This window comes from Myxocyprinus asiaticus, chromosome 21 (genome assembly GCF_019703515.2).
Source record: "Myxocyprinus asiaticus isolate MX2 ecotype Aquarium Trade chromosome 21, UBuf_Myxa_2, whole genome shotgun sequence".
In the NCBI taxonomy this organism is placed as follows: domain Eukaryota; kingdom Metazoa; phylum Chordata; class Actinopteri; order Cypriniformes; family Catostomidae; genus Myxocyprinus; species Myxocyprinus asiaticus.
The window spans coordinates 3,911,154-3,922,500 of record NC_059364.1 but is presented as its reverse complement, the minus strand read 5'-3'; the positions used below and the strand labels follow the sequence as shown (position 1 = coordinate 3,922,500).

The window sequence follows — 11,347 nt, the reverse complement described above, 5'->3', positions numbered from 1 at the left end:
AGTGAGGGTTTCCATAGCGACGAGGACTCCGAGGAGGAGAGGAACATGTGCCTGCCCAAACTTCCCATCCGTCGCCCACTCACTGTCAAGTGCCCTATTCCGGGTAAACGGACTCATCACGAGTCCAAGCCAGAATTGGATGAGGAGCTGAAAGAGGCGGCTGGGTCACTCTTACATCTGGCCGGGATCCGATCCGGTCTGGATCTATCGAAACGAAAAGCCAAGTGTAAAAAACTGGCAAAGCATTGAAAATAAAGCCGGAAAAAGCCCTTAGTGACCTTTTAACCCCTGGACTGTATATCAGTGACCGTGCCTAATTTTTTTGGATCATTAAAAATCTTAAAATCTCTCCTTTTTCTGACACAGGAATCAACAATAAGGATTTTACCTGCCCTGGTAAAATATATATATATATATTTTCATTGGCCTAACCACAAATAATGATGCTTGATACAATTATAATGCTATTTTTGTTTTACCTAATTTTTTTATGTGTAAAAAAATAAATGAATATAAAGTGTAAGAAAATACATAAACACCCCTTGTTGTCAATATGATGGACAAAATAGAAAAAGTCCTGCACACTGTCGTAGCTTTGACATTTTAATTAGAGAAAAATTAGGTGAAATACCTTCTTCAGATATTTAAAAAAAATGTTTGTTCAACCGGTATATTTAATTAAAACATAAACTAGCTAATCAGATCATGATTCAAGTGTTCAAGTGGGTGATTCTTACAAAACCTGTCAAGAAAATGTCGTTTTACTAAAAAAAAAATCAAAAGAAATAAATAAGAAACTATATTTTTCATATAGAAAATAAAGCTTATTTTTAGGGCCATTCATATTTTCTATATTGTGAGATTATTTTCTTGACCATTATTTATATTTTAAATTTTACAATATTATAATATTTTAAATATTATAATATTTATACATCGTGATAGTTCTCTCTTGGTACTGCCTTTCATTTTCTTTGATTTTAATACCAAAAAATTAAATTAAAATAATTGTAAAAAAAAATCTGAAAATCCGGGAATGAAAATTGCAGGGCAAAATATGCTTAAATATCTGGAAAATAATGTCAAAATTAAAAATATATATATTTATGGTCCCAAATGTAGGCTTTATGCAAAAGGATTTTCTTTATGCAAAATGTATTCTATTTTATTTATTGATTTTTATTATTGATTTGAGGTTAAATATGACCAGAACATTTTCTTGACCGGTTTCGTGAGAATCACCCTGATAGACAATATGTTTTATTATTATTTATTATTTATTATTTTTATATTATGGTTAATTAAACGTTTTAAAAATGCCAGAAAAAGGTTTTTATACCGAAATGTTAAAGATTTGCAACTAACAACAGCGTGTGGGACTATTTCTATTTTGTCCATTATATATGTTTAAATGAGAAATATTTTATATTTGTTCATTAAACATTTCATTTTTCTTTACAACAAAACTTTAAAATAATTCATTAGGTTTTTAATTTGCAATAATAGCTGGTAATCTTGCAGCTGTAATTTAACTATTCATCAAAAGCAAATAATTTGATTAATTTTTCCAGAACTACGTCTAAACTTGGTTACCTTGACATTTTAAATCAGCAGAATTCGCGGACAACCAAAAGTCTGCAAGACATAAAAACGCACGAATATGCTCGGCAAATGTAAGATGTAGTGCAAGTGACAAGTTCAATCAACGGGACCAAAATTGGGCGACACTGGCCAATGGGCCATCCTTCTTGTTGAGCCCTGTGACGTTTTAGTTTTTATACTAGAGAATTTTCCTCCCTGACTCAAACTACGGCAATAGCAACTCTCACGCGGGGGAGAACGAAGCCATACTGAGACTTTGGAGTGAATATGGAAAAACACAGGTTGTCGTACCTATCCCAAAACTTTGTGCTTCAAGATGAAGGATTTCTCCCAATTTTCTTTCTCTTACCGTTTGCATGCTTCCTTTTTAAACGAGTGTACTACTCTTCCAAGTGAACCTGTGGTATTTATACACCGAAAGAGTGCATGTCTGTGATGTTTGAGGCCCTAACCTCTCCTTTATAAACATTTCAGAAGATGACAAAAACAACAACGAGTTTTTTTTCACTGTTTTAAGTACATGACAAAGAAATGCAATAATTATTATTGAATATTACTAATGAATATTATCATTAGTTGGCTGGCATTAAGTTTTATTTTTGTTAAAGGAACTGAATATTCGTTGGATGTTTATTGTAGTCTGAGTGGATGGCATGAAGAAAGGATAGGATGACATTTTTCTTTGGATCCCTGGCTATAGGTGTTTGGCGAATGCTTATGGGATGATTCTTTTGAAAATATTTCCAGGTCACATTACCGCTCTTATATCAACAGGAAAAAATAGAAATGATGTTTTGCATGAGGAAAATAAAGCTTATTTTTAGGACCATAAAGATTTTTTTGCAGTGTGACATCGTTTTCATGAAAGCTTTCCCCCCCCCAAATTCTCTGTAACACATTTTAATTTTCAGTTTTATATTAGAGGTCGACCAATAGTGGATTTTGCCGATACGATAAGTAAGGTATTGGGAAAGGCGATACCAGATTAATTGGCCGATAGTTTTTAAAAATCAATTTATAAAATGTCAAAAATAGTCCAAAATGAATGAAATCCCAGATTTAGATTTGTTCTACCAAAATCCCCAAAGTAACCAGAAAAAATTAAGATTTGGTGCATAACACGAGACTTTGAAGTATAAACGACCCCGAAACACACCAATGAAATTATGAAAGATCTATCGGCATAAATTATAGTTACAAAAAGCAACTATCGGCACCGATTAATCAGTAAAACCAGTATATCGGTCTACTTTATTTAATATAATTCTCATTATTTTCAATGGGAATAACAGCTCATTAATGCAATTATTTTTATTTTATTATATTATTTTATTATTGTTTATATCAGCATAAAGGCAGTACAACAAATATTACCATAATGTGTAAATACTTAATCTAAGTAATATATTGTTTTATTTATTTTTTTCTTTGTTTTTGCATTTCAGAAGTGAGAGTTTGGGAGGAAAATGTGCTTCAAAATAATGTCATAATACAAAAAAAAAAAAAAAAGACTAAAATAGCCTTTGTTTTCTTTAAAAAAAAAAAAAAAAATATATATATATATATATATATATATATATATATATATATATATATATATATATATATATATATATATATCATTTCTATTTTTCTTGCTGTTTTGGGGTGAAATATGACCTGGACATGTTCTTCACAGGTTTCCTGATATTAACCCTATTAGTCTTAAAAGTTACCACTTTTAATCTTCATGAACACGTCTGACTGGAACTCAAGTCTCATCTTGAACATAAAGACATTAAAAGACTTTATCAAGACCCAAAAGTGTCACCGAAAGGATCATAAAATCAAACTCACGGTCATCTGAAAACACTTTTCCACAATCTTTTGACTTGTGTCTTTCATTTCCTGCTGACTTTGATCTCTGGTTTTTATTCCCCATTTAATTTGCGTGGAAACTGAAACGGGCCTTGTGTGGCAGAACTTGCTGTTTAAACTCCCTCTGTTTAGAGCCTATGCAAAAACGGAAGCCGTGGTAGCTCTATATTTCCTGTCTGTATATATGTGCCTGTATGATTAATGTATGCATGCCTGTTTGATGCGTGTTTTAATGCACATGTCAGCAGACTAGCAGAGGTCAAAACAGGAGTTTTCTTATTTTAAACCTTGTGGAACTCAAGACTGTAGGTATAAATGCACAGATGTATGTAATTATATTCGAGAGCGAATCTCAAGAAACCTGTCAAGTACATGTTCGGGTCCTAAGAAACCAAGATGAGTTTATATAAGACGCAGTATTCTTGAAAATGAAACTGTTGATGAGCTATTGAATTATTCATTTAATATCTGCCCTGTTTTGTTCCTCTTTTGCCATGATATCAATGCAAGAATTATTTAATCACTGCCAAACATGGCTTACGAATCTTGTTTCATTGTCAGTTTAAGTAGTATAGACTATTCACTGATGATAATAATGCCAAGTTGACAAGTCTGTTAGGGTGAATCTCACAAAACCTGCCATATTTCACCCCAAAACTCAAAAGAAAATAAGAAATTATATTTTGCTTTGCTTAAAGGAAACAAAGATTATTTTATGACCGTTTTAGCCTAAAAATAGTCTAAGCACATTTTAACCCCCTTCGTTCCAGTACTTGTAATGTTAAAAAAAGTATTTATTATTTGCATTGTATAGTATAGTATTTATATATCATGCTAGTATTATTTGTAATGCCTTTATAAAATGTATGTTGTTTGTCAACTGTAAGTCAATAAAAAATAACTGTATTACAGTCATGAGTACGGAAGCCCTGAACCACACCGTGAAAAAAAAAAAAAAAAATCACTAGGTGAAATTTCTTTTTAGGTGTCTTAGTGGCTTCCTGAGCCTGTCATTAAAAAAAGAAAAAAAAGAAAATAAAAATTGTTTTTAGATAATTTTTTTTTTTTTTTTTTTGTAGGACATAGGCTCAGGAAGCCACTAAGAAACTAAAAAAAAAAAAAAAATTCACCTAGAGATTTTTTTTATTTTTTTTTCATGGTGCGGTTCAGGGCTTCCATAAATGAGAATCACCATGGGAAAAATTACAAAAAACTCAAAAGCAAAACATCCTGGTGCATGGTGGTAAAGATAATTTGATAAAATGTGCTTTATTATTATAAAAGTTATGTTAGAATACATCTTAATGGGCCTAAAATATGCATCATTTTTTTATTTTATTATTATTATTTTTTTTTTATGGGATTCACCCATAAAAGCAAGGGAAAAGACCCCCAAAGTAATGCCTTTTTTCTTTTAACATTGCCGTATTATGAAAATACAGTTAAAAAAATGTGTTCTGTTTGTAAACTGCCATTGATTATCGACACTGCCACAAGACCAACTGTTCTCCATCCCAGGAAGCGTTCAGTATTCAACTCGCCATTCTCAGTTTTCCATAGGGAGATACATATGACCTATTCCTGCCTATGAAACATTCACAGGCAGAAAAACATTTGTAAGAGCTACTTGTCAACTGTGAATAGATATTCAAGGCCTATTAGTGAAGGCATAGTTTAAACAAAAATCAAAATTGTTCCATTTACTGATCCTCATGTTGTTTCAAACCTGTTTGACCTAAGGGCAGAATTTTCATTTTTAGGTGAACTATTCTTTTAAGCCATCTCAGATGATCTTTGTGAATGAATTTAACTCATCTAAGCTTGAAGACTGGGCATGTGGGTTAATGACTGTGTGACTACTGACCACACCATTCTTAGTTACGTTTAGTTTTTGACTTATTTTCCTTATGATGTCTTATTTGGAGTTCCTGTTGCATAATATTGAGTGTGTCAAGACTGCATTGAATGATGTAAATAAATCTGATTTATGATCTACTTTCTGCCAACCCAAGCTGCCATTCCAGTATCAGTTTGTTACTGTCTGCCCGTCTGTTACACAGACAAACTCCTTGTTTTTTTGTACGCTAACCTCTGTTAATAAAATGTTTATAAAATTAATTTTCGCCAAAGATATGCAATTGCATTATATATGGTATTACTGAATAAACCATGTTGTTTTACCTATGATTGTTTTGTCCAGATGTGTGTATTGCCATAATCATATTTAAAATATGCTCACTTTTAAAGGCCACATCCGCACTAATCCATTATAGTTTGAAAATGCATTACATTTGCTTAGTTTATGCCACACTAGAACAGCGTTTTCCTCCAACGAAAACGTAGAGTTTTTAAAACACTCTTCGTTAGGAAACTGAAAATGGAGTTTTCAAAAGAAACAGATTTGTGTGGATGTGGCATATTTTTCCAAAAGTTTTCAAAACTCTCTGTTTTTGGTGGAAAATGCCATTCTAGTGTGGATGACAAGCGTAAACTTGGCGAAATCAGTAGACCTTTCTCGCGGTAGCGCCATCTTTGATTTTGGCGGGAATGAAAACAAAGCTGTGAGGGATAGACTTACCATCTCTTCAATAGCATGAACTGTATAAGGCTATCTAAAAGCTCCTAAATCCAAGGGAGTAGGTTTGGTTTGAAAGTTGGTAGGGATAAATAGCAAGGATAATATTCAAAATGTTGGTATTAAGAAAATGCAAGAGAGTCAGTCTGGTAATATAGACAAAATAACACTATTACCTCATATAACAAGTCTCATTTTTTTTTTTTTACAGTATTTCTCTGCCCCACAATATTAAATATTAGCCTTTTGTTTTAAGAATTTCTAAAGAACAAACAAGTTAAGAACTAGGAGGAAAAATGTGATCTGCAATAGGTTAATCGAAATCAAATGTTTCTTTTTCAAGAAGATTTACTTTGAGAAAATAATATCCAAGGGACATAAAGTGACATTCTCTGAAATTTATTATCCAGCAAATCGAAACAAAAGGTAGGCTAAAGACATTTTTAAGGCGTCTTCCTCAAGAGGGAGTTTGCTGGCCGAAAAAGCAGAATCTTCCATTGGGCTTCCAACAGGAAGTCACATTAATAATTGTACTAAGGACATTTAATAGTTGTTAAAATAAAAACATAGTATAAAGTATTTTCTGTGTGGTAAAATTGTCCATATTTTGGTCGGGGCATTTCAGATTTTCTGTAAGTTGATAGGGCCATCTAAAATTACACCTATGCCTAGATCACTTCTAATTAACTCTTGTTGTCTTTCATTTTTAATGTCTACTGAAATTTCTTGAAAATATATTTTTCAATGTTTCGTCAGTGGAACGATCCATAAACACTTTAAACAACTGTACAAACCATTGAAGAGACTACCCCTCGCAGCCGTGGCATTCCCGCCAAAAATCAAAGATGGCGCTGCTGTGAATAAGTTCTACACGTTTTACACGTTTTCAAACGAAAACTCATTAGTGTGTAGTGTGGGCGTGACCTATTGAGGTGAAAGTGTCTTTAATGGTACCATGTCCAAAAAAGAAAACCCATAGTAATTGCATGGTATTTTGTGTTTTGTTATTTTTGCTACGAACTGGCTGTCCGTTTTGTTTAAAAAGGTTCCATAGACGCCAGTGGAGGAATAATAGTAGATAAATGACTCCATCTGCTGGCAACAAAATGTACTAACTCATGAGGTTCTATGGAGAGAGGCTCAGATTTCATTCTCACTTTCTCTTTATTAACATGTCCATTCTCAGGCTTAAATACTGTGTAGGGTTTTTTTACTCACTGTTTGAAGATAAAAATAGACTGTGACTCCATTGGCACAGTGTCTCGTTCACTTTAACTCAACCAGAAATTACAGCTGCATCCCCCTGCACTTTCCAATATGCTTCCTTGGCATACACCATGCCAACAGTTGCTTAGCCATCAATGCTTTGCTTTCTTAATCCAGTTGGCATGAGTATACATCCAAAATACAAATCTCATGTTGATTTTAAATTCTCAGAATTTAATGTTAACTAATAATATATTTCATCTAGTATTATTCAGTATCTGGTGTGAAATTTGTCCAAAAAGTGACGTTAAGTGGAAGTATACTGACCATATCAAAAATGTAATAAGCAATTTATCTTGCCATGTTTACATACTTATTTTATCCCCCCCCCCCCCCCCCCCCCACACACACACACACAAATAGTGCTTGTTAGTGTGGTTACATTTCTGAAGTTAAAGGATAAGTTCACTCAAAAACAAAAATTCAGTCATTGCTTACTCACCCCTTATTATTTAGTGAAAATGTTCACTGACCATTGATCTCCTGTATGCGTTCATGTTAGGGCACGAGAGCAACAGTTCACGCAGCCCCCTCGCGACAGTGGGGCGTTCAGGTGAAAACTCGTTTTGTTTATCTTAAAACCGGTCCTCCACAGTGATAGTGACAAAAGAAAACAACACAGCTGCACACAAAACAGAGAACAGATGTAACATATGTCTGAAGAGTTTGTAGTCAAAGAATTGATGCATTTCTATGCCCAGCCTTATTTTTTTGAACGGAGTACTTGGAAATCAAACAGAAACATAAAGGAAGCTACAGGCAGCCACAGTCACACCGTTTCCTAACCTGACGGCAAATGACACGCAATAAAAGGTATATTTTCTATGGTAATCAGAGTTTTTGTCCTAACCAGCAGTGACGAGCGACGGTACATTCTATCGATTGCTTGTTTTCTATTTTCAGCATCGCGCGGGTAACTGCGTCCACTGTGAACTGGCACCGGTCCAAAAACTAAAATAAAAAATAAAAATAAGGCTGGGCATAGAAATGCATCAATTCTTCGACTACAAATTCTTCAGACATGTTTAGTAAGTTCTGTTCTCTGTTTTGTGTGCAGCTGTGGACCTGTTTTTAGATAAACAAAATGAGCTTTTGCTTGAACGCCCCAATGTCATGAGGGGGCTTCATGAACTGTTGCTCTCATGTCCTATCATGAACGCGCACAGGAGATCAATGGTCAAATTTTAGATTTCGATTTGTTTCTCAACAAATCTTATCATATGCTTTACGACAAGCTTTGTCAGGTATTGAACCAAGGATTTTCGTGATGTGGTTTTAAAAACAGACTCAACCGCCACACTGAATACGGTAAGCGAAGGTCTATATATTTTTTGTGTCGGTTGAGTAAGTGTTGCGTGATTAACTTGAGTTTATCAAGCGTGATAAATAACTTCAGCGTGATTAGCACGTATTTCTTTCTGAATGGATTTCGGGTTGACGTAATGGCACAAGGAAGCCTCAAGGTGGCTGCACACCGGATGCATCTGGCGGACGATATGGTGCATTGTAAAATTTGAAACAATTGTTTTCTCTCTTTCTGTCGGCAGCTGCCACCTACAACTCCGGAGGCTGCTCAAATTTATGCCACGCCACGGAGCGCAACTCAGATATTACATTCGACCCAAATTATTATCAATGGACATATATTATTTACTCTAGCCTTGTTCATAGTTTAAGATGGGAAAACCCTTGCTAACTTTTGGCGTTTGTAGCCAATCAGAAAACTAGCCAATGTGAAATGCTCTCTGCCTGTCAATCATTTTGTAGTTCGGGTGTCCTAACATTGGGTTGGCTGACATGTCATTCTATATATACTATATATACTTTTTTTTTTATTTTGATTGAATAATGTGTATCTGTATTGTGTGTAATGTACTGTACAGTGTATGTTATTATTTGTATATTGTGTTGTGTGTAATTATGTGTATATTAGGCTTTAAATTGTGCTGTGTTAATTTGATGTTATTGTAAATTGGTATATGTCTCATCACTGTCACGACTGCTATGTTGATCGGAACTGCACCCAAGAATTTCACACACCATTGCATTTGTGTATATGGCTGTGTGATAATAAAAGTGATTTGATTTGATTTGATTTGATGTCTTTGAAGGGCGGGGTTTTGGAGAGAGGACATTTGCATAGGCATGTAAAAACTGAACTACTGTGTATTGTATTGAATGAAGATAAAGTTTCATGGGAATACTTATGATGGGATAAGTTAAATCAAGTCATAAAAATAATAAATATTGTAGTTTAAACATATTACAGTATCCAGGGAATAGTTTTACTGAGGAAAAAAAAATATGTGTGAGCATTTAGCCATATCACTAACAAAAATTTCCATGATATTATCAGGATTTGTTAGTACCTTAGTAACACTGTGGTTTTGAATTACATGGGATTACAGTGTAAATACCATGTTACATGAGTATGGTAATTATTTAGTACCATAGTATTACATCTGATACCATCACATACTTTTTTGTAAGGTAGAAAAGACTGGTTTATGAAAGGAAGTTACTGTCAAGTCATGTTAAGAGATGGTCTCTCTCTGCTTTCTGTTTTCCCTGTTTGTGTTTGGATGTAGATTGGAAGACAGTCTGGTTGCATATTTCCTCACCCAGAACAGCTGATGGGTTTGATTGACAGTACAGGCAGGTGAGGGTTTGTGTTCAGCTGTCCAATAAGCTTTTAAAAGCCCTGCGTCAGGTGGGATGGGCATGTCTGAGCAGCGCTGTGATTGGCTGCTTCCAGGAAGGTATTAAAGTTTGGTGCCAGCTGTTGAGGTGGAACACAATGGAGGGGTTGTGTTGGGCTTTAGTCTTTGAGACAGCTGCCCTAGACCTGAATGTTTAGACAGTACTACATCAACATACACTTACCACAAACGAATGGCTCTGATTACAGACACGTCCCTTTAAACCCTTTCATTTGGCACACTATAATCACCAGAGTGTCACACAGAGTTTAAATAATTATACAAAGCATGTCTGCACTTTTATCCAAATATGGACATCAAAAGCATGTGCCTAAGAAATTGTCCGAGTGTTAAGATTTAATAATATATTCAGGATTAAAAGTGTTAATGTTATATAGCTTTACAATTATATAATCAGACATATTCATGTACAGTATGTATTTTGCTGTTAGTTGAGACAGCACACATATTTGACCACAATTTGCAACTTCAAAAAAAATTACCTTTTAAAATTTGACTTCAGTAGTAAATGAACGTTAGGTTTTAAGCAAGAGTTTAAATAACGTGGAAAAAAATAAAACACAAAATTCTGCCTTTTTAGTGTATTTTATGACATTTAAATTGCTGTTTACTAAAAAAATTTAAGCTAACATCTTTCTGACATACACTATATGGCTATAAGTTTGTGGACACCATATGTGCTTGATGAACATTTGATTTCAAAACCTTTGGCATCAATTTCCCCCTTTGCTGTAATAAAAGCTTCCACTCTTTTGGGAAGGCTTTCCACTATACTGTATGTAGTAACATGGCTGCAGGGATTTGCTCTCATTCAGACACAAGGCTATCAGTGAGGTCAGGAACTGATGTTGGTCGATGGGGCCTGACTTACAGTTGTTGTTCCAGTTCACCCCAAAAGTGATCAGTGGGGTTCAGGTCTGGGCTTTGTGCAGGCCAGTCAATTTCTTCCACGCCAGACACAGTAAACCATTTCTTTATGGACCTCACTTTGTTCACAGGGGCATTGTCATGCTGGAACAGAAAAGGGCTATCCCCAAACAGTTGCCACAGATTCGGAAGCACACAAAGCCCAAGCCATTACATAAAGAAACATTAAGATTTGTCTTTACTGGATTTAATGGAGTAACCAAATTCGTTAATTAGAAGGGGGTGTCCACAAACTTTTGGCCATATAGTTTAACTTAATTATCCTAACCCAAAGTTTTTAACTATATATATATAAACATTTTCATACTTTCGTACTACTGTCTCCTTAAGATGAATCGCTTATGTTGTGTTATTCCTCTTTGTAAGTCGCTACTGGATAAAAGCGCCTGCCAAATGACTA

General features: G+C 34.5%; 1 protein-coding gene across 3 annotated transcripts in view; it reads left to right on the top strand.

Annotated features, from left to right (window-relative positions):
- Window positions 1–3,142, top strand: part of LOC127411956 (forkhead box protein N2-like) — a 48,166-nt gene extending 45,024 nt beyond the window's left edge. For all 3 annotated transcript variants that reach the window (XM_051647922.1, XM_051647921.1, XM_051647923.1), the window contains one exon: window positions 1–3,142. This exon is cut by the window's left edge and continues 191 nt beyond it. In XM_051647922.1, the coding sequence (XP_051503882.1) occupies window positions 1–249 (249 nt within the window). In that variant the 3' untranslated portion in view covers window positions 250–3,142.
- The last annotated feature ends 8,205 nt before the right edge of the window (window positions 3,143–11,347 follow it).